The sequence below is a fragment of the Lipophrys pholis genome (genome assembly GCF_963383615.2).
Source record: "Lipophrys pholis genome assembly, chromosome: 1".
Classification (NCBI taxonomy): domain Eukaryota; kingdom Metazoa; phylum Chordata; class Actinopteri; order Blenniiformes; family Blenniidae; genus Lipophrys; species Lipophrys pholis.
In genome coordinates this window covers 32457379-32480852 of record NC_137635.1, presented here as the reverse complement: position 1 = coordinate 32480852, position 23474 = coordinate 32457379, and the positions used below count along the sequence as shown (strand labels likewise).

Here is a 23474-nt window from a genome sequence, read left to right as displayed (position 1 = left end):
TATTACAGCCAGGGTTAAATGTGGTGTTATGGTCACTCTGATATATTTAAAATATTTAATCTTCCCCTTCTGGGGGTGAAAAACTGGGAGTACATAGAGTTGTGGGGCCTTACAAACTCAACACGTTGTTGATGTTTTAGAAGTGGTTGTAGAAGCACAGTTTGGTTTAGTTCCCTCAGAGTTAATAACCATACACTTCTTCAAAGAATTACTCTATGTTTCAATGCATATATGCTTTATGTAATGTGTGCAAAAATGAAAGGTAAAGCAACACATTCACAAAGTGATATTGGGAATTATTTTTATATTTGATAGTTGTTAAACAGAAGTGTGATAACCTCAGTCAATCTTTATGAAGGTTCTATGACAGTTGGGTTCTAATTGGTTTGGGATTTCTTCTCTCATGGCAGCTATAACACAGTACCTTGTAGGGTCAAAATACATCCATGTTTTATGTTTAAGGTTATGGTTATGTTGAGAAAGGTGAGTGTTACGTTACACTTCAAATTAAAATTTAGAATTTTGTTCATATTCCACCAGAATATGTAACACCAAATTATTACTGAATACCATAAACAAACTGTACAACTCATGAAGGCAGAGACTCCACAAATATGAGAACCATTTCTCGGCATATAGCTCATTTCCAGGAGTTAAAACCGATATTTGATATGGTAATTATTGGACAAACATATTTTATTGGATATATAACTACAGTGTACAAAGGTTCACAAATGAATTGCTAAATCTAATTTGTGATACTCTCTTGACTCAATGTAAACTCTGGGTTTTTGAATATGGTGGTAAAATGTACAATTTCTCCACTTTCTCACAAGCTTAAAAAACTGTCGCGGTAACCTTTGGCAATATTACACAGATTTTCAAATTATAGCCGGATCCTCAGAGGCGAGAGTTTATTCTGTTTCTACTTTTGCTCTGCCGTTGAAAACAGTCTGAGCAGTCTGTCACTGTGACAGGCTTTCTCCTAATGAAGTAGACCTTTTGTATCTCCGTCTCACAGGACTATTCCTGGAACTGATAGCAGCGCAATCCGATGCCCTGGAACACAGCTGTAGCCATGATAACCCATTCAATCTTGCTTCACCTTTCTCTGTTGTGGAGGGTTCTCCCATTCGACCCAGTGGAAGCTCGATCAATATGGGGTGTCTTCACAGTATCGTCCCTAGTTTGACATTTTCTTTAAAATATGATTGCAAAACAAAAAGTGCTTTTCCTAATGGTGATTCATACTGTATAGGGGGGAAAGGGCAGAGAAGTTGTGCGGTACTACAAGAGGCAGCTTAATAATCATAAAGCTGCACGTGCTCTTGTTTGGTCATTTTCTTTCCCCTTTCTATTATTTCCTTCATGACTTGGTCTAGAAGTGGGAGCTTCAAATTCACCTGAAGTAAACCCTTCAATGGCAAAGTGAATGGTAAATGTAAAAAGGCCTCTTCACAAACAATCCCTGCAACGTGGACCAGCCAAAGTGCAATCAGGCTCAATACATTTCACAACAGCATGCCTATGTGGGCAGACTATATAACACTCACCAATCCAGCCTTATTTGACTTTCAAGCACCTTAATACAATTCAAAATCAAGTACGGTGATGGAGTATTTTGTACTCTTGCCTCACAACAGTCAGACTCCTGGGGTTGTGCTGTTTCTTTTGGGAGTTTGCAAGCTGTCCCCGCACACACACACACACAATCCAAAGTCATGCTTGTGAGGTTCACATGTTGCTTTAAAATGCCACTCAATGTTAATGTGAATACGTGTTTATGAGTGTGTCTATGCGAGTGACTACATCTTCACACGTCTCTATGTTGGCAAAAGTGGGTGTAGAAGATGTACCACTCTACATAATTCACATACACAATGTTTTCCGACTGTAAAATAATGCCTGAATCAGCTAAGATGAGATCCACTTGGATATCCTCAAACATAAAGTTGTTGTGCTTTAAGCCGATCCATCCGATTGAAATCCTCGTTTTATCAAGTTCGTGTCATGGCAGCTTGGGGCTGGACAATTTGACCTCCACCAAAAATAGTAAATGCCTCCTCTTTGAATTGACTTCTGGGTATGTGGCAAATAATATGTCAAATGGCATAAGGCAAGTAATATAGACATCTGGAGAATACTGCTCCCTGATTAATCACATTGTTTATTTTGAATTTATTTCAAATCGTAGGTTAGGGCTTTTCAGTTTTTTTTTCATGTGATTTGCATATTTTTGCCTATGTGGGTCTTTTCAGGCCACTGCTCCCACATTCCAAAGAACAAACACTTGTTTTGTTTAGTACTCTGGATTTTGATTTGAGCGCAATAGTTTTTCTCCGGTGTTTTCTGATGGAGTAGCTCCCTCTCCTGTGTGTATTGTTAGCTGTGCTCAGTTTCAGCTCTCCACAACCACGAGTTAGTTAGAGTACCGTAGATATAGAAGGTAGATAAAAGGATGAAAGTGAGGACAAGAAAAAAAAACCTCTTATGAAACAAGTAGGAGGATATAAAATCAAATAAAGGTGTACTTGGAGTAAATAAAAAAATAAAAAAGAAAGAGTGTATTATAAACTGTGGATTGTCTGTGTTAGACCAAAACAAAGATAAAGCTGGTGATAAAAAAAATAAACAAGATTAGCTTTTAAAAAAACACAGTGAGAAAATGAAACTGAAGTTGAAACTATTGAAGAGGTTGTAGAAAGAAAATAGTCACAGAATTGGAAACAAAGCACTTTGTATTCTAAATTACAAGAGCACAAAACAATCAGAAACAATAGCAAAGAGACCAGTTCCACAAACTGCAGTCCTCAAAGTACGTTTGGAAGGGGCCGCCTTCATCTCATCAGACAGGTTGTTTAGGGTGTCTTCCGGGACCCTGATGAAGAAAGCTTGATAATCCATAGTCGTCTGTCTAGACTGTGAAATGGCCAAAGCAGTGCTACCTCTGAATCTCAAGCTGTGCTCAGGCTCATAAGAGCTTAAAAGCTCAGAAACAGCAAGGCATTAGTCCACTGCGTGTCCTCAAGGTAATGAATAAAATTTCAAGGCAAGTCCTCATTGCTCTGGTGGGAGAGGAAGTCATGTAAGGGCCAGTCTTGCACAAGACAGGCTCGTTGGATATCTGAGATCTACTTTAGATAGTGTTGAATTCTGAATGCATACTCTTCCTTAAAAAAGGTGGAAATTAATCACATTTGTTTTGTGCAAGAGTCAAACCACGCTCACCAGAGGACGAACAAGACAGGTCCAAAAATCAGATTTTTTATATCCATAATTTTCACCTCAAAGTCGTCAGTTTGATAAATAATGAAAGACTGACCGATCTGTCCCAAAAGTTTGTAGCTTAATCAATAATAAAACCCTTACCTCCAGTTGTAGCTTGATCAATAATAAATGTTTTGACTGGACGTGCCCTTATTTTGTAATGGAGGTCCGACAAATCGTGGTCTTTTGGGAGAAAGTAAAAGTTGGGTTTCTCTGAGAAATACTGCTGCCTTTTCAGTGAAAAACTGTGATTTGTTTTTCTTGCAAAATGTTTATTTTTATTCTTTTTAATAACGATTCCAAAAACACAGTGTATACTTGGGCAGCCATCGTCAACGTACTGACATATGTAATAATCCGTGAAGTTTACTGAAAAATTTTGAAAAAAGTTTTATGACAAAATGATATGATCTCTTTCACCAACGACACAAATTCAAAACCCTTTTCAGAAGTTACTCAAAATGATTTTCTAGGAATAAAATAATCCCTCCTGGACAATCAATACCAAAATGAAAAATAGAAATCATCCATATCACGTGTAAAAAGAATTATATAATGTTCTGAATTACTTGTTTAATAAGACCAAGCTATAATAAAATAACACTTAAATGTGTTTTCAATGTAACCATATAAACGGTAAACCAGTGACCTCACATGTACTACCTTAACATAAACATGTATTCTTCATTCTTTATTTCTATGTGTTTTTCTGTGTTACACTGTGTGCTCCTGCGTCTCCGTCTCCTTTGATAGACATAAACATATAAATGGCATCTTTGCATATGCTGCGCTCCACCTCCCATTTGCTCTAACTGGGGTGGTAAATAGGGACGTCTTTCCTTCTGTTCCTTTGAAATGCAACACTTGCACTTTGACATTTTGTGGGCAGATTAGAGGCAGCGCTGCTCCGAGCCTCCGATGTCTGCTGTCGATCGACTCACAAGGCAGCCTCATAGGGATTACATCACACAACAAAGTAAGATAGTATTTTGTGCAAAGTGCTAGTTTAGCACTTATATTATCGTGGAAAAACAATGAAAAACAGTCAGGGTATGAAAAGAGGATGTTCGGTCACACTGCTACACACCAATGGATTAATTTTGTTTTCTATTTCAAAACAAAGGCTGATAACAACATAGAAAACAGATTCCATTACAACCAGGAGGTGACTGAAAACAGCAATAGTAAATACGCAGGAGTGAGAGGTTAATTTAAGTTTAAACAAAAAAAAAATGTTATTGATAAAAAACAGGGTCCATCTAAAGTGAAGTGAAGTTAGTCATAGTAAGTACAGGCTGTTGCTCCTCGTAAAGAAGACTATAAGATCAAACAAGGCCCCTGTTAATCCTCAAAAACTGATGTTTTAAATAAAACTAATGTCAATTAAGAAATTTTCTTTTGAGAAACAAATGATCTCATATCAGAAATATGTCTATTCAAATTTTCATTTAACAAGAGACACCCTGAAGCTCATACAAGTGGAACTGGACTCACATCTGAATGAACAGTCACAGGTTTGAGAAAGGCGATTAAAAAAAAAAACTTAAGACATCTATGTGAAAGTAGAAAAAACCTTCCCCATAACAGCAGAGAAGCTTTATGCCACAGTCTGTTTCTCCATTTACAACCATAATATAAACCAGCTTCAATGGGTCATAGTCAGTCACAGGTGACCTTTGATGTGACCTCCTCAGGTCACAAAACGTCCTTGTTGTCGTTGGAGTCACTACGAGGTTTTGTTGAAACACAGTAAAGTATCAACGGACAACACCACATAGAAACCCAAAGAGTTTAAATAACCGAGCTGCCCATCATTTAGTTACTGTAGACTAGCCAGACTAGGCAAGAGAACAGCCTGAACAACTGAGAACACCTGAATGAGAGGTGAAAGTCTTCCAAGACATTTAACCAAGTTCAGTTGACCTGATTCGGTTGCTTCAAATCGTATCTCAAAAATCCAGAAAAAAAACATTTCAGAATTCAGTATGCTTGCGTTAAGTGTGACTGTTATTGTAAGCTCACTCGCAAGAGAAATGCCAGAGTCACATTTATTGGCGTGTGGCAATTGAAACCTCAGGAAGCGACCCTTTGGAAATGTGTCATTTGTCCACGTAGTGAGTGTTACTACGAAACATGTGAAGAGTCAAACTTTGAAGAGTCAACGAGATCGTCATAACTCATATAAACCAACAGACATTTATTGATTTGACTTATGCACAATGCATTTGTCTGCTAGAAAACTATGTACACACGAGATCATTAGGAAATAGTTTTTTATTTGTCCTAGTTGACATATAACGGCCATCAAGCTGAGTGACTTCAAATCTGTTTCTTGAAGCTTAATGAAATTCCCCAACTTTCAAAGTAGACAGTTCCATATCATCAGCTGTTAGTTGTATCTTTACCACTCTCGAGTAGGAACTTTTTTTTTTAATGACTTCCAATTTTTATTTAAATTTTTTTAGTTCACAAACGGCATATTCAACATGGTTACAATAAAGTAGGAACTTTTTAACTTCTCACTTAAAAAAGCATCATGGGCTGCGTTTATTTTCATGGTAACAGTTACAATCATACAATGTCAATGCATATTTAAGCCAATACCCACAATATAATAGGGCATAATACCATTGTGGCTTTAAAGTAAAAACTTACTGTCAGTCTCTGCCGTTGACATGTTTATTTGGTAATTGAATACAATCCCCACTGAGCGCCAGGCGCTCGTCTTTCCTCTGTCGCGGCGTCGAACAGACAGCCGCAACAGAAGAGAATGTCAATCCTTTTGATCCCTCGTAGTCGCTTTATCATCTCTGCGCAGCTTATGGTATTGGATTGTTGCTGAGTTTTTTTTCAGCGTACCTAAAATCATGAAAGAGAGCCGAAAAAACAGATAGCCCAGGTGGGAGGACAATGACGTTCTTCATTCCCCACCTATTTACTGTATATGAAAGGTACAAGGGGGAACGTGTTGTCATTTCTGTCCCACGCGAAACAAAAAGCCTTTGAGAGAGGAAGATGAAAGGAGGAACCAGAAAAGAGAGACAGAGGGACCAGTGGAAAACAACAGCTCATGGGGTGACTGACAGGAGGTTTTTAAAACCTTTTTTTTCTTCTTCTTTTTGTCCATTTCTTTCTTTCTTTTTTTTTAAATTTCAGGTCATATGTGAGCAAACAGATAGTAGAAGAGGCATTAGTACATGGAAGGAACCAAATGGAGGCGCTGGGTGACAAATGCTTGTAGGAAGCTCAACCGCTGCTTGAAGATTATCATGCAGACACCATATGGAGGGAAAAAAAAACAACTATTCAACTTTAGATGTATTTTACCTAAGATGGAAAAGTAAGTGATTGGGAGTGTCACTGTCATTAAAGTGGAAGGTGAGGAGGCGTGGCTTACATGCCGCTGTATGAATTTCACCTGAAAAATGCAGAACTGGTGGTTTAGGTTTCAAACTGTGTGCAGCTTTATTTTTTATATATTTTAATCATGTTTATCTAACGTAAGGTTGGAAGCCGCTGGAGCCGTGCAGTATTAGTGTGGGCTGCGATACAGGTTGGACAAGTCGCCGGTCCATGAGAGACCAAACAGTTGCACGGACTCACATTCACACTTATGGAGTATTTTACGGTAAACACCTCCAGAAGTGAAATGTGTGGAATAAATATTCACACAGGAAGACCATGCAAACACCTCACGCTAAGGCCTACAAGCTTGGACTTTGTCTGAGGATGTTCTTACCACGAGGTGAAAGTGCTAACCACCACACCACACCACCAGTGGCCCCCTGCTTATTTCTTGTGCAGTCTAAAAACGGCCATTGGTTGGGCCGGCTCCAAAATGGGGGAAAAAGAAAAGATTAAAGCGAAGTATTGTGTGGTTCAGAATAGGAGAGCTGTGGGTATTCAGCTGCAGCAGACAGTGAACAAGAAGGGGAAAACCTTTTCAATTCCTCCCGACTCATAGCCGAGTGGACTCAAAAAGACTAAAGCGTTTATTGTCGTTCACCCTCAACATTTTGTCACTGTCCACTCGCACTCTTTCGTCCGTCCACTGTTGACTCTCCCTCGCTCCGTTTCCTGTGACTTTCAACAAGACCTCTTATTCATGTTCAGTCTGTCTGCTCCGATAGTTCGTTTGTTGTTGGGTTTTTTCTTTTTAATCATTTGAATCATTCCCATCCATTTCTGTGCTTTGTGCTGTGTGTTCTCTCTTTCTTTCTTTTTTCAGTGTGTTTCTTCACTACAGTTTCTCTAATTTTGTCTCAAGCTGTTAGTCTCCATTTTTCACATGTCATTCCTCACTGAGGCTGGTACACCAGGTACAGCACTGGTCAGATTAACATTCAGAAAGGAAAAGGTGGCGCTTCTGACAATTTTTATTTGTGTTGAGCTGTTTGGCGCATTCAGATTTAAATCGGGTTTTGCTTGCAGCGGACTTTAGCCATGCTTTCAGAATGGTTCATTTACTGTTACACTGCTTGTATAACCCTTCGCCCTACTTGAAATAGTTTGGCAACATTAACACCCTTTTCACTTGTACTAGTGGTTCCTAAAACAGACTGTAGACCTTTTCTTTGATTACTGATTGGCTGAAACGTAACAGTGAAGACGGTGGATGGACCTACTCTATGTAACGTTCAAAAGCAAGAGCCTTTAAAACACACGTGTCGAACTCCAGGCCTCGAGGGCCGCAGCCCTGCACGTTTTGCATGTCTCCCAGCTTCAACACAGCTGATTGCAATGAGCAGCTCGTTATCTGGCTTTGTGCTGAATGTGATGATGAACCATCAGGACATTCAGGGGAGGGAGACATTGAAAACGTGCAGGGCTGCGGCCCACGAGGATCTGAGTTTGACACCCCTGCTTTAAAAGAAACAAGTGACTGTTTACCAGACCTGCTCAACTTTGTAGTAAGAGTCATATTGTCATTTAGAATGAAATCTAGTTTGTATAACCTCAGAGATAATCAGCAGTAGCACTTAAAACAAATGTTGGTTTGGAAAAATAAACGGAACTTGAAAACAACTATGAAAAATGATGGCAATTTTAGACTACGCTAAATGTTTTTGTTTGTTTGTTTTTTCATCTTTTTTCACAAACTGAGCTCTCTGGAATTAATCACCTGTCGTACAAAAAAGTGTAGTCAGTGTCTTAATCACAGAATTTAAGAAAAAATAACTAAAAACGTATACATTCAGGAGATGAAACAGAGTGCAGGACTTCTTATTATTGCAGTTCTTCCTTTGGGCATTTGTTTAACATGTTGCTTGATAAATGGATTACAGTTTGCATTGTGAAGCAAGCAGTCATCAGCAGCCTGAGGTTGTATTATTTTCTGTAGATTGGAATCCATTTTTTCGTTTCATCTTTGCACTGAAACAGATCTTAGATGGAGGTAAAAAAAAAAAAAAAAAAGGAAGGAAGGAAGGAAAGAAAAGACAGAAAAGACAGAAAAGACAGGTGCAGCCCTCAGGTTGTCGGAGCAGCCAATGAACAGAGCCCAATGGTCCTGAAAGACAAGGCAATTTGGCCAGAGTGATGGGAATAATGAGAAAAGCATTGTAATGTTGCCAGAGTCCAATTTACAAGGTGTGGAGAGAGCGACTAAGAGAGAAAGAAACAGACGTGCAGGGATGGAGAAGGAATAAAGGGAGCCGAGAGCGTGGGGGGGGGGGGGGGGGGGGGGGGAGTGAGCGATCACCCACGCAAGAAGGCCTGCTATTGGTTTTATGTTCATGTTGAGGTGGCTGCACATTAACCTGTGCAAATGGAGGTTATGGCTTTACTTCCATGGGGGCGACAGAGTAGGGGGATAACAGGGTCTGTGCCGGAAACCGTGAGAAATAAATGGGAAGAAAATGCAAGTCTCTCCATCTCTATGTATATTTCAGTGGGACAGTCAGCACCTCAGGAAGAACAGATTTACTTTGTGGAGTCAAAATAGACTTTAAGGGATAAAGTAAATCCTCAGAGAAAGAGTGAAAATGAAAACCCTGTCAGAGAGATAAAGGGAGATGGTCAAAATGACAAGTCCAGATAATGAAAAATGAGAGCGGCAAATAAGAGGAGCTGGACCGGCATGGAGCAAAGGTGATTTACTGGGAGAGGTGAATGAAATCATGAGGAAGAGAGTGTGAGGAGGTGAGAAAGTGGTCCCCCCCCCCCCCCCCCCCCCCCCCCCCCCCCCCCCACACACACACACACACACACACACACACACACATACACACGCACACACACACACACTATGACACATTGGTGTGGTGCTGCAGGGCCATGCCAACTTTTCAGCAGATGGGTTTTCATGTCCCACGGTGGCAGTTGAGGCCTGAGACCGACATCCAGTCGGCTGTATCTTTAACCGGAAGCAGCACTTGACGGCGTCCTTTCTGCTGACAGCGTCTGTCGGAGCGACATTGCCCCCGTGTTCCTCTCGGTGAGGAGGCGCTAGAGATTACTGCCGCAGCTTTCTTGCAGAAGGCGATTGCTCCATAAACATTTTCACTGTCCTCCACTGGACGCCTGTAAAGGGATGGTGACAGTCAACCGCTCCCAGGGCTGATTTATCTGTTCACACAGAACCCCCAGAGGGCTGCAGAGAGGAAAGAGGCCACACTCAGATATTGAGACATATGTCTACAGGGCAGACAGCAAACACTTAGTCAGGGGGCAACAGTGTAAAAAGTCCCTGTGGCCATGGACAGAAAGCGACACATAGAGTGTGAGCTAATGAAGCTTTCCTGTGAGAACCCTTTTCATAATCCAGTGGGAGTGTTAATCTGCGGTGGGTTCCTCACTACTAAAGCACCGATACACACACCTACACACATTTCTTTTTTAACAGCGATAAACTACAATCATGAGGCATTGTGGGATGAGCGGTATTCAGTGACTCCTTCTCCTTCCATGATGCAGCTGTCTGCCTGATTCACTGTTTTGTACTTTTTTTTTTGTCCTCGATTTTTTTTTTTGGGTGAGGAGGTGAGAAACCCTTTGGTCAGTTCTTCTCTTGTGTTTAATTTCTTTTTTTAATTATTGTTATCATCTTATTGTCACTCTTTGTAATTATAACTTTTTTTTTAAGATATGGTGTTTTCTTCACGTCTTTCTTGTCTTTTTCTTTTTCCACTAACATTTGATGGCATTAGGAATTTATACAACTAACACAGACAAAAACAACCACACAAAACAGTTACTCTTATGTTAGTAGTCATTGTTGTTAAAGTTCAGTTTGTTGACGAGAATTTTTATTTATTTTTTTTATATATTTTACCAATTTTATAAGAGGGGAAGAGACCGAAACTGACTAAACTGTTGTAAAATGGGTAAAAAAAAAACAACAGATGATATAAACCATTATATCGGCAATGGTTCAGATGATAAAGGAGAGTGTCCTCCATTGTCATTGTCCTTGGTGGATGACTAGCTCCGTGAGTGCCTTGAGATAAGATAAACTAATAAGCTTACCGTTACCGTTGCAAGTTACAAGAATCATTATTGTCATTGTGTTATATTATTTTAGTATAAATTCCTATGATGAATCCTTGAAACATGCATACACTTAACTAAACTTGAACAAACTGTGTGCTCCTTCATTATAAAACGCCTCTATATGGAGAGAATGTATGCTTATTACTTTCAATAAAGCAATGTTGACAAAATTTTACTATAAATAGCACACACTATTCAAACAAAATGTGAATATGTTGCTTTTCTATCATAACATATAGATTAATTTCCATTGAAAAAATATAAAAAAAATAAACCACTGAAGTTTAAATCATGTGTAAATGAATATCACCGTTGATAAGAGTAGAGAGTTTGCCTGTTTGGATAGACTTTTTCTCATCAGGCTGCTGGTGGGAGAGCAGATTAGTTGAATTAACCAGATTGTGTTTTTAAATGTAGCTTTTCAGCATTTCTTGTCTTCCGGTTAAAGCCACACATACCATACTGAAAATACAACTGTTAAGTTTCGTCAATAAAATGCAGCATATAGTATGCAAAGCGAACTCTAATCGATGTATGTCGCATGTACTCGTTGAGCTTGAATACAGTGTTCCTCTGCTGGGTGTGAGACGATGTGCTGCCAGGTGTAAATGCAGTCAGTGCAGCTTATTTTGAGTGAAAGCCCACGGGAACAGAAACGTCATGACCCATTGTGAATTTTTCCTATCCACTCAGCTTCACTAAAGACCTGCGAGCACAATACACTCCCACAAGTCATGGCTCCTTTCACTCATCCGTGCTGAGGGAATAATGATAGATAAGAGAGGGAGTCGTGCTTTGCAGCGGTCGTTAATACTGTTGTGGTAATAACAACCTGTCATCCTTTTGTTGTCATGAAGGAGCCATGAAAGACAACTTTTCACACATCCAATGGATACCAAAAATAAACTGCGGCAGCTCAAAGCCCCCATGTAATTCTCTCGACTCCATATGTTTTGCTTTGTCTTTTGGCTGCTCTCTTCTGAAATCGCTACTGTGGATCATCTGCCTCCATCTCACACTATCTTCTTGAACAAGATGACATCCATCCATCCATCCATCCATCCATCCATCCATCCATCCATCCATCCATCCATCCATCCATCCATCCATCCATCCATCCATCCATCCATCCATCCATCCATCCATCCATCTAATCAGCCCTGAACCATCAAGGCATGGACTCCACTAGACCTCTGAAATTGCACAGTGGCATCTGGAACAAAAACGATTTCGGCACATACTCTTAAAACCTGGAACTTACAAGTTTGGACCACTGGCATCCATGAGTCTGAGTCCCTCTTGCCCCAGTTTAAACACCTTTTATTCCATGGAACACTTTTGGTGGAGACTGACCATCGGAGACATTGAACACACCACAGGAGCCGCAGTTTTGGAGAGGACCTGACCTAGTCATCCAGCCATCACAACTTTTTCAATTTACTCCAAACAATGTTTTCTTTTTTTTTTTTTTTCTTGTTTTCATTTTTTTGTACGTTTTGAATAAATCTAAATTCAGGTCAGCCAAGAGTTCTGTGCACCTTTCCTATTATATTTTAAATACAACATTTATATGGAAATGAGATAAAGATAAATTAATGATTATTTTAGATATGGACGTTCTATTTGGAAACACCAAACAAAGTCTTTTGACCAATGGGATGCTCTCATCTCCTAATTGGTCGTGTTTACCTAAAAAGGATCAGCAAAGGTTAACAAGCCAATTTGAATTAGTTTCTAGGAAAAATCAACAAAAGACATGATAGTTATTACCTTATGTTAATTGTTTATTGTTCTGTCATAGCTTAAAATCTTTAAACTAGTTATCAGTCAGTTGATTTTTTTCCTTGTGGGATTAATCCTTTAACTTTACTAACTGTGGTTTCTTCTTATTTAATACCCTAAATCAAATGTGCTAGAATACCAATTCTGGGAATCAAATAATGTGGCTCACTGTTACAATTTACTACATGTTTTCTTGGAAATAATGACACAGGTAGTCAGAAGTTTCGAAAATCAGAAAGTATGTATAATATAAATCAGCTATCTTTTTCATATTATTGGGCATTTACTGTGTTAAGTGAAAACCAGCGACTTTCATAAAAATTTGTTTTGCATTAAGTGAGTCCTTCATTGGAAAATAGTGCAAAATAATTGGTCAATACCAGAAAGAAGGTCAACATTTCTATATATTATTTTTCTATAAATGGAGATCAGAATTTGTTAAAGAAAAATGTGACAGCGATGTTGACATATTTTAAGAGCACTCAAACGTGTACAATTACTCTTTTTTGAGGAACATGCAGTCAGAAACTACTTAATGTGTTACATTAATTGACTAAAACTCTAAACTTTGAATACATTCACTGAGTCTGGATATACAAGACAGGCTGGGTCAACAGGGTTGGCTGTTACCTGATTGAAGGCGACAATGAGAAAGATGGATGATCCAAGTAGAGCTGGTTTTGCTGCAGGATGTAAAAAAGTGTTGGTGAAACTCAGATACAGCTAATTCTCTATTAAATAAATTAAAAAAACTAACTGGTAGCTAAAGCTTCTATCAAGGTCACAAGAAAGAAAAGGACATGAATGCCCACTGAGTCATCGCTGGATGAAAGAAACACGACAGAGACGTCCATTGTCTGCTTCATACTAATGTGGCAAGGAGAGAATTTGAGTCTGGAAAATTAGAATTGGTTATAAATCATGCAGAAACGTAATAAATTATCCAGTCAAGCTTAAATCATCTCCAGCATTTTGTAAAGCCACGAGGGAAGAAAACCAAGCCCTACCACAAATACAATGAAGCATTGAGTGTTCATCAAGATATAATCCACAAAGAAGAGCAGGCGAGCTTTTAAGAATCAGCTGGTACGCATGAGCTTAGCTTGATGCAGTCACCAAGCAGCATGAATCCTTTAAACGAAGAGCTGTCTGGACACACATCGTTGATTCATTCACTTTTCTTCATATGTTCCGGTTGTATGGGGCTGTTGTCTTTCAGATCGACAGCAAGTTAAAGACATCCTGGGGCCAATAGAAAGAAAGACAATGAATCATGAATCATTTTCACACTGACTCAGCAACCCACTGAATCCTAACCCCCCCCTTTGATGGGTGTAGTGTGAATGCGTTTAATCAACATGGTGAGCAGGTACCGCAACTCGTCTGTCTTCCAGGGTTGATGATGTGTTCAATTGTGATCCAGAGCTAAAAGAATGGATGTGGTAAATGTCAACCAGGCCCAATCATGCCATTGAAACGACAATTTAATGCTCATTGCCAAAAGGAAATACAATCATTGGGGGTCAACAGTTGAAGTGATTTTTTCTTAAAGTGCCGATGTGTCTCAAATTCTCAGCCATATAAAAAAAAAAAAGATTAACAAGCAGTTTCAGTGTGAAAAAACAAACGGTATAAATAAATAACCTAGCATACCAGAGGGAGCGTGAGTACCTACAGAAAAAACAACTCGGACACATGAAGAACACGCAAACAGAAGCATCCATATAGGCGACTTCTGTATACTTAATGCAACGCTGCGCATGTACTTGCATACATATTTCTAGTAATTGAGCAGTTTCTGTTACACATCGTCATCTAAAAGGGCGTCTGCTTGGTTGGTTGGTTCATACCACCTTTTTCTATTTAATTATGTCAAAAGAATAGAAATTGGTGATAATTAACTTTACTATAGACAAATAATGTGGCTTATTAATTAGACAATGCTGGGCTCTGAGAAAATGTCGGTTGTCTTTTTTGTTTCAGTGAAACTAATCTCCCCGGTGCTGCTCACATCAAATCTTTTTCAGGACATCTGAGACTTTATGAGCGGACTAAATCTTCTGCGGCATTAGTTTAGCTTCTGTTGCCCCACTGGAGCAGCTGGCAATCCTCACAGGGTATCTTATTAAATCCAGAATTAGATCCAAAGGGACAGCTCGGGGTTGTAATTGCCTCTCCCAGCAACTCTGGATTGGTATCACTGTGTGGAAATCTGTCTCAAAGTGGTGTCTCATCACCTTCTTTAGCTATTCACACTAGTGATGTATTACCTCCACCGTATGTTGGCTTCTTCACTGGAATTTACTTCAGATATTAAACACTTAATGCTTATGTCAAAACGTGTTTCAATTTGTGCTTGCATTTTAAAAATCAAGAAAGGAAGTTTTTGTGACAAAGTCACTGACTTGTTTCATACAAATTACACTTGTCATTGTAATTACTTTGCTTTTTATTTCTACTACCTGTACTTTATACTCTGTGTGGTTAATTTGAAATAGTTTTTCCTGTGATAGTTATTGTATTAATACATATGTTCACATGCTGTCTGTTGTTATATGCTTGATTATAATTTTTCATTTTTTCAAAAATATACAAATGTAATTAATATTTTCAATCTATAAGCCAAATTAGTCCACCAACGCATCATCTTAATGTGATCAGAATGTCGTTTGGTTGAAACTATTACAAAGAATTAAAAAAAAAATGTAATTAGATAGATTTTTAAAATAACTTTAAGTTTGTTTAGATATGTTTTCTCCGTAGTAAAAAAGTAAATAAAGCTGAGCTCAGATGATCTGCGCTAAATTTCAGTCAGATTACAAACCACAGATTCAGGAGATGAGAGGGGAACTACTATTAATAGGTGTTCAATGAAATGCTATTGAATATTTCTCTTGCTATTGTCAAGCACAAGATGTTATACTCATCTGATGTACTCCAGGCAACAGTTACACTGGTGTTTATGTGTAAATAAAGCACATAAGCACTTTTCTTTTTCTTTTTCCGTGTAACAAAAAGAGTGATTGCCTGCCTTCCTGATACTCAGATTGTGCTTCTACTGTATGTGACAAAAAGAGTCGTCTGGACCACGTGGCTCAGAATTGGATTAGTATCTCTCTGTAATTACACTCAGCATTTTAGTTTGATTCAATTCTCTTTTTATATCGACTCGCGTCTCCGCAAACCACATTGTGGATGAAAGAGAAAGATATTGTCAAAGATTCAAGACAAAAAAAAAAAATCAAAGACTCACCTTAGGGGCAACGTTATCTAACAGCGATGGGGAGTGGAAAAAAAGCGACAAGATCAAAGTTATTTTTCTTTTCATTTTGTCGTCAAACTTCTAAACCATCCTTGTCTTTTGAGACTTTTTTTTTCTGTTGTTGTTGTCATAATTTGACATATTTTGCTGCCTTTTGTTTAGGCTGAATGTTTTCACCATTTTCCTGTGTGACATTGCATAAAGTGCCCTGATGGGTTTTCATTAAAATTGGAACAGGCAGTTTCATTTGAGACTCGCAGGGGGGAGCGCTCATCCAATTTCTCTCAAGGAACCAGCAGGTATTACATACTGTGACAGCATTGTTTCAAAAACATTCTCAAAGTCATTAAATTAGTATTTTCCTCCATGCACACAAAGTGAATAAATGGGAGCTGTGAGTGTGGTACTCGCGCAGAAGTGGTTTAACTTGCAGCTGGCACAAGTGATCTCCTGTACCCAGTAACGGAGAAATAAAATGGAAGTTCTATTGAAACCATTGAAACCTTTTTCACATATGACTGGTTGATTTTAGATGCAAACATGCTAAATTTCATCAGGTTATGCTACCTAATACACACTCTGGATTTAAAAGTGTGTGTATCAGCTCACCAGGGCTTTTTTTTTTTTTTCTTTTTTCCTTTTTGGTAGTGCACTCATTCTAAGTCTAAGTGAATGTGTTCTCTCTCCTGGAAAAAAAAAAGTGGGTAAATGACGCCAGCTTTCAGGCCCCAAAGCATGTTGATTCTTTCCACTCTGAATGAGTGGGCCCAGTCTTAATTGAGCCTCCATGAAAAAACCTGGGCTGGTTGTGCGTGGCGATGCTTGTGGGCATCAGCCTGCACCATGACCCTGTGACTAAAGTGGAATCTTGTGACTTTGAAGCTCTTTCAAACTTTTATCATTGCTACTGTGCAACTATATATAGTGTTGCTATTTGCCTTGAAGGAAAACACTTTGCATGCATCCACTATACCGTTACCTCCTTTGTCTGAAGAGAGATTAAAAAAAAAAAGGTTGTATGACACTTTTATCTCTCGTTACATCTATTTTTACATCGGTGGTTTTGTCATGAAGAAAGCTGTGTAAAGCAGAATGACAAGCTCCGGCATGGCTCATATCATCACCTACTCTTTTATATGGGGATTTTTTATTTATTTTTTTTGGGACCCGCAGAGCGAGCCAGCTCGCTAATTTTTTAAATTTGCTCCGTTGGCCAGATGTTAGATTGGCCAATAAAGTAGCAATATACCACAAAGTGGGTCAATCAGGGGCAACACGGGAGGCAAAAACACAAACAAGCCGACAGATGTTTATCAGCAGTTACAACATTAAATTTCATTAGAAACAGAAAATGCCAAGATCATAATCTTTTGAGTGTAAACATGTTGTTCTCATTGGGAGATGAAGTGGGCCTTTTTTTTTTTTTTAATGCCTGATGGCATGAACCACTTTTTAGTTGTGTCAGCTCCATTCTTGGCATTTTAAGAGATGGCGTTGTCAGCACATTGTTTGCTCCTTGTTACAGTTTCATGTTGAGAATTTGTCTTTGTCAAAATGTAGTAACAATGTTTTTGGTGCTGAATGGATGTGTGTAAATGCCAGGATGTTCTACGGTTATTTGGAGATTGTTGTGTTCACGTGGACAATGCAATTCATTACAAATCATTATATGCGTGTGTACGTGTGTGGACAGGTGGAGGTGGAAATCCAACCGGCAACCTTCTAATACTTAGCGATTCCAGCTGCATTCACCTTAATGTGACAAACCATGTCAAGACACATAAGACTGATGGAGAGAACAAACAGTAGTTTATCCTTCTTAAGGAGATCGTATTCAGCAAATTGAGAGGAACTTATGGCTTTGTCCCTACAGGAATTTTAGTTTTGATGTAGCCACTCAGCAAATTGTTTACCCACCCATGTTACACAAAATACATGATTTATTAAGTATTGTGTATAATGGGGAATCCACATAGGTTCATTATTTTTGTTGATTTTTGTTTTTTCAACCAATTAAGCTTTTTATTTCAAAGCTTATCAACAAAAATTCATCATCGCAACATATTCTATTGGCAGTTTAAATTAGTTCGTTTAAAGATGTTCAACAATAAATTATTCAACTTTTGGCTTCACACTTTGGGTCATTTATTAAACCATACTGCTTTATAACAGCTCTTAAGTTCATTTACCCATTTTCTATAATGCTTTATCTAACTAATTAGCCGATCCCAGCTGACTCCCCTGCAATTTAGAGTCACCAGTTAACCTCCAACACATGTCAGATTGTGGGAGCAAAGCCGAGCGTGCAGAGGATAAAAGGTCAGCTATGTGTGTATATCTATATGTTCAAAAATAAGAATCCGTTTTTACTTTTCATCAGGAATCTGCTGCATTTCATCGCTCATGGCATTTAATTGATTTTTGGGACATATAAAAAAAATATGGCATGATAAGCAGTGAAAGCTGGAGTCTTTCTACGTGTTGAGTGCTGATTTGAGCTGGTGAACTCCAGATGAGCTTTGTGTTACATCATTGGAAAGAGGAGTTTCATGTGATACCAAATATGAATGGTTGGATTGAGCTGTTTGTTTATTCCCAGTGTCAAATGATTGTCACGTAAACATTATTTGTTGGAAATACAATTTTAAGCTAGTTTCGGTTAAGGCTTAGTCAATTGATAAGAAAAATGACCAATATCCTGTCGAGGCACTGAAACTGAATTGAAATTCTCTTGACAATCCAGTACCAGTTGTTTCAGGCTAAAAGGGTTAAATATGTTTAGGTTTTTTTTTCCAGGAAGCGGAATTCCAGACACCAGATGACCTACATCATTGCAATCTATGACTGAAACGGTATCCCTTAATTTGCCAATGCTTTGACAAGATGAACAACCTATTTGCCATTTGTCTGCATCACATGTTCTAAAGCATGAATCCATTCTGCAGTGAGGATGCTGGCCAAGGAGACACTGCTTCTGCTATTGGATGCATATACTGGATATGAACCTTTTAGTTGGCTTTGTTCACCTCGCCCCTTCCTCATCTTCGTGCTTCTCATTTGTTTGCTGAATTCACCAGTTAAATGGCTCCTACCGTGTCAGACGGCTGCATGCTTGAGGGGAGGTTTCACAGTAGACCGTTTTCCATCTCCTCAGCAAATGCCGTAAGTTGGAAGTCAATTCCAGCAAGGCCAAAGTCATTTTTAAAAGCTGTAGAAGCGTTGTCTGAAGCGAGGCGTGCTACAGATCGTAACATATGACCAACTATCTTTCTCCTATGGGCCCTTTATGATAAACTGTATGTGTCAAGGTACTTTATGTGAGTGTTTCCGTTCACCACACACATACAAAACCTGGCACGCACAAACACACACAAAGGTTGTTCAGATCTGTCATAAAGTGAAGGATGTGCTCAGGTGGGTGCAAAAGATCTTAAAAAGTATAGTGCGGCTATGTGAGAAATGTGCAGTATGTGAGCAGGAAGCCTGAGACACTGACTATGTATTTATTCCAAAACAGAAACGGGAAAAAATATATAATTTTACCCGAAAGAGACTGTCAGAGGTTCACAGGGAGTCTGATTCTCATTTATGTGTAAATACACTCATATTTCAACAGGTTTACCCTAAATGGGAGAAGAAAAAAGTTAGATATGGATAGGGGCTGTAACCAGAGTTCCATCTGGCTCTCACAAAAGGTGCCAGCAAAAAGCAATAGCTTGCTTCACTAACATGAGATGCATTGTTGTAATAAAATAGATTCTGAATACAGACTCCACAGGCCCCTGTGTGCAATTTTTAACCCCTTCCTCACCTCCTCATGCCCACGCAAACAAACACACAAAAATGATAAAACTCAAATAATTGCGTTCAATTTTGCTTTGAATCAGCGATCCGTGCCCACCCTTGCTTGACGACACATTTCCCGCAGGTTGAGTATAACGCTTGATTGTCGTGAGTCAATCTGAAGAGAATCCAAATAGCCACATTAAAAGAGCAACTCCAGCTACGCTCAGTGGCGTCTGCCCTGATGTATGACAGCCTGATTGAAGCTCCCGCGTCGGCTTTTCTTCTGTGCGGCTTTTATTTTAGTCTGTCCCCGTTCTCACTTCCCTTCTCAATGGAGAAAGGATTACAGCAGCATAACTCAAACTATGTCTCTGCTGAAATCCATCTATCAACCTTCTCTCTCCGAGCAATATTTCTACATTGCTCCCAAGTGGGAAGATCAAATATTTGGTATTGCAGAGTGAAAGCCATTCGAAGGTTCTTAGCTGACTCCATAATCCTTGGAAGTGTTTCTCTTTTTCCTTCTAAAGCCAATTATTTTACATCAGATCAAAGGCGTTTATTTATCATTTGCAGAGGATAAGCTTGATGTAGTGGGACTCTCTGTGCACACATCCCGCAGACTCGCTGTCACGTTCATACAGTCACGTTTGCTTGCCGTGGAAATCACTGTAGCACATACTGTATTGATATTGCATATTGATATTAAGCACACACACCATTGTTTCATTTTGCCACTGACCTCATGCTGCATGTTGTCTCTGTTTCCTCACTCCTCCACAGGTGCGAGTGGACACAAAGTGGTGAAGATTGTTCCCAGCATGCCAGTGGCACTGCAGCACAGCCGGGCAACTTTGCCCACCACAAGCTGGATCCTCACATTGGCTCTGGTCCTCATTCTACAGGTAACATGCTGAGGCAAATAGAATTAATATATATATATGGATCTGTCCATATTTTACAGTCTGGGATTAAAAAAAGAAATAAATACTTTTTTTTTAATTTACTGACAATCTATTTTTTGCAACCCTATAAATCACTTGACACTGGGCACAGATCCACTAAATCCCAGGCTGTGTTAATATCTAAGAGAAGAAATTATTAATTCTTCCTGAATGTCCTTTTAAATTTTACATTTTCAGTTTCTATTCTCCCTGATTCCTTTAAGTGAGTAGACCAGTTTTAAGTTTTAAGTTTTTGGCCGATGGAGGCAGGCTTTTTTAGTGTTGACAATGTGAACTGCCCCTGTCAGGTTTGATCAGCCATGGCTGGATTAGTGATTGAATCAACACGCCTACCACAGGCTGACAGTAGCCTTTCCATCTGGCTAGTTCTAAATAACCACACTGGTTTGATCTCGGGCATGCACTTGATAGCTTTAAATGCAGCATTGTGCTAATGCACTCAAGTTCAAAGCTGCACATTCAAGCAAACAGTCGGCATCGTTTAGCAACTGACGATCTTGGTTACATCAACTAACAGCTTTGTTCCTCGGTCGCGTGCTGCGCTGTTTTCACAGTCCTACTCCACGGGGACTACCTATCCAGCGTGCTTTAGATTTCTCTCTGCTCCACACACACACACGTGATTCAGACAAATGGGTCGACATCAGGCTCTGTAGAAGCTTGATAACAACACTCTCCCTCCATTGACTCAGATTTGTTTGAACAGTCTAAAACAAGCTTGGTGGAATTCCCCACGGACCAGAACTGGGATTTGGTGGAATAGAGTAGAGAAACACGTAGGGTGTGATTCTCACATGGCTTCCCAACCAGGGTGTTTACATTTTAATGAGAGAAGAATCCTTTATGGGGGTCACAGATGTGTTTTGTTAAACTATAAAGCTGCTCCTTTGAGCGAATAAAGTCCACAGTTTAATTAGTTATGAATCCACTGTTAGGCTTTAAAGTAAAGCTACACTTCATGTTGTTTGACAGTTCGCAGAGACATGTGAATTTTATATTTCACATTAGTTTAGAGCAGACTAGAACAACTTCCACAAGCTAAACTCATGAAATAATTTCCAAACTCACACCATACATGCTAAAGGGTATTTGTTCGACATCTTAAAGTTTTACACAAGATAATATTACCATTGGGCATTTGGCTCTACCAACACGAAGAATCATTGAGCCTTTCTCCTAAAACATTTTGTTCCTAACTTGTCGAACACACCCATCAGTGTGCACATTCTGAAGTACCCTCAGCCAGGAGCAGATATTGACAAGTGGACTTGTTCTATCCTCAAACAGAACTCTTTGAGGTTGGCCAGCCGGCAGCGGTGGTCAAATCACCTCCTATCTGCGCCAGACTTTCAGCTCTCTTCCTTCCACTTGCTCCATATCCAGCAGGAGGCTCGTTCTTTTGAGCTGCCAGTCTTTTGCTTTTTTCATGCAGGTCCAGAGCGGACAACAGCTGACAGACAGACTTGGCTGGGAAACCTCTCACCCGGCCTCTACTGGGAGGAGCCAAATCTGCCAGCCTTTGTCTTCACAGTCCTCAATTGTACTTTTCGGTCATCCTCTCTCAGGCCCTTTTCACATCCCTCCCATGACACTGTCAGCTCAGCCAAGACAATCTCCTCTTCTTTTAACCATGAGGCATTATCCTTCTCTCATCTCCCAAGACCGGGCTGATTCCAAATGATGAGCCGTTGGTCTATTGGTTGTTTCGGGCTTGGTGACGGCTTTTATAAAGTCTTTTTTTCTCGCTCATACCTTGCCTCTCTTTTAGGCTAACGTCGACAAGGGACAGAAGTATTTGTTGTTTCAATGCCGATATCAGGCTTAAGTTCAAGCTGTTTGAAACCAAACAGAGTGTGTGCTGATGTCAACTTCCTGCCCAGACTGTTAGATGTCTGGGTCCCCTCTGCAGGTGAAATAACCATGGAAAGCTGTCACACATGGCTTGTAGGAAGCAGAAAATACAGAGAGGCTGAAGCCCTCCACCGTTAGTCCAATGTGATTTTGCTTTTGGGCAAACCCCATTTTGTCCATGCCCCCTGGCGTTTTCACTTTGCTGCCTTTGCGACTCATTTTTCCACCTCTTTGGCTTGTACTTCCGCCTGGATCATATTCCTATAAGTTCACACTAGCCTTATTCCTCCATTGGAATGGGTTTGAGCCGGTCCCTTGTTGCCAACACACACATTTAATGTTTTCTAAAAGGAAAGAAAACAGTGTTTAAAAAGAAAAGAAATGTTGGTATTTCCTTCGCCTTTTTTTTAGGTTTTCTTTTCAAGAGTTACAAGAAAAAAGTGCTACTCAACTTTTGTTACTCTACAAATCTCACCCTGGAAGGTAAAAGAAATACACTTCTGTTACACTCGCTTCCTCATGCACTCTGCTTTAACATGCGCGTCACAAACAGTGGCTGCTAGAATTACAACATTAAGGGAAATTGTTTGATATGTTAATGGATTTATTTAATTGCAAAGAACACATGTTTGAGAAGTTTGGTTTGATATGCAGCTACATATTGGAATCAAAGAAGCTGCACTGTTATTTCTATGGATTTTAGACTTGCCTTCCTGTGGGTATATTTACCTCTCATCATTTCTGTCCCCTTGAAATGTTACATGCCTATTCATTAATGAAAAATCTCAGAAATCAGCGCCAGACACAGAAAAGCATAATGAAAAAAAAATAAAAAATACTAAACTGTTGCCACACTTTTTTGGAAATATACCAAATTCTGTGGAAATAGTTTTGTCAGTGTCGGCTGCCAGAGAGAATATTCCTGATATGTTGTGTATTAGTGTCATTTTGTTTCATGTCACCTCACCGGAGCCTTTTCCTCAGTCCTCACGCCATCATTTACTCAGCACAACATAAAAAGAACAACAACAGCAACAACTGGGAAAACCCTCGGGCTCCAAGCACGTGCA

At 39.4% G+C, this 23474-nt stretch overlaps 1 protein-coding gene across 4 annotated transcripts in view; it reads left to right on the top strand.

The window, feature by feature from the left end:
- Window positions 1-23474, top strand: part of tnr (tenascin R (restrictin, janusin)) — a 230737-nt gene that overhangs the window by 119471 nt on the left and 87792 nt on the right. For all 4 annotated transcript variants that reach the window (XM_080460231.1, XM_080460230.1, XM_080460229.1 and 1 more), the window contains exon 5: window positions 20372-20493. In XM_080460231.1, coding sequence (XP_080316357.1) covers window positions 20410-20493 — 84 coding nt within the window. In that variant the 5' untranslated portion in view covers window positions 20372-20409. The remainder of the gene's footprint in view (window positions 1-20371; window positions 20494-23474) is intronic.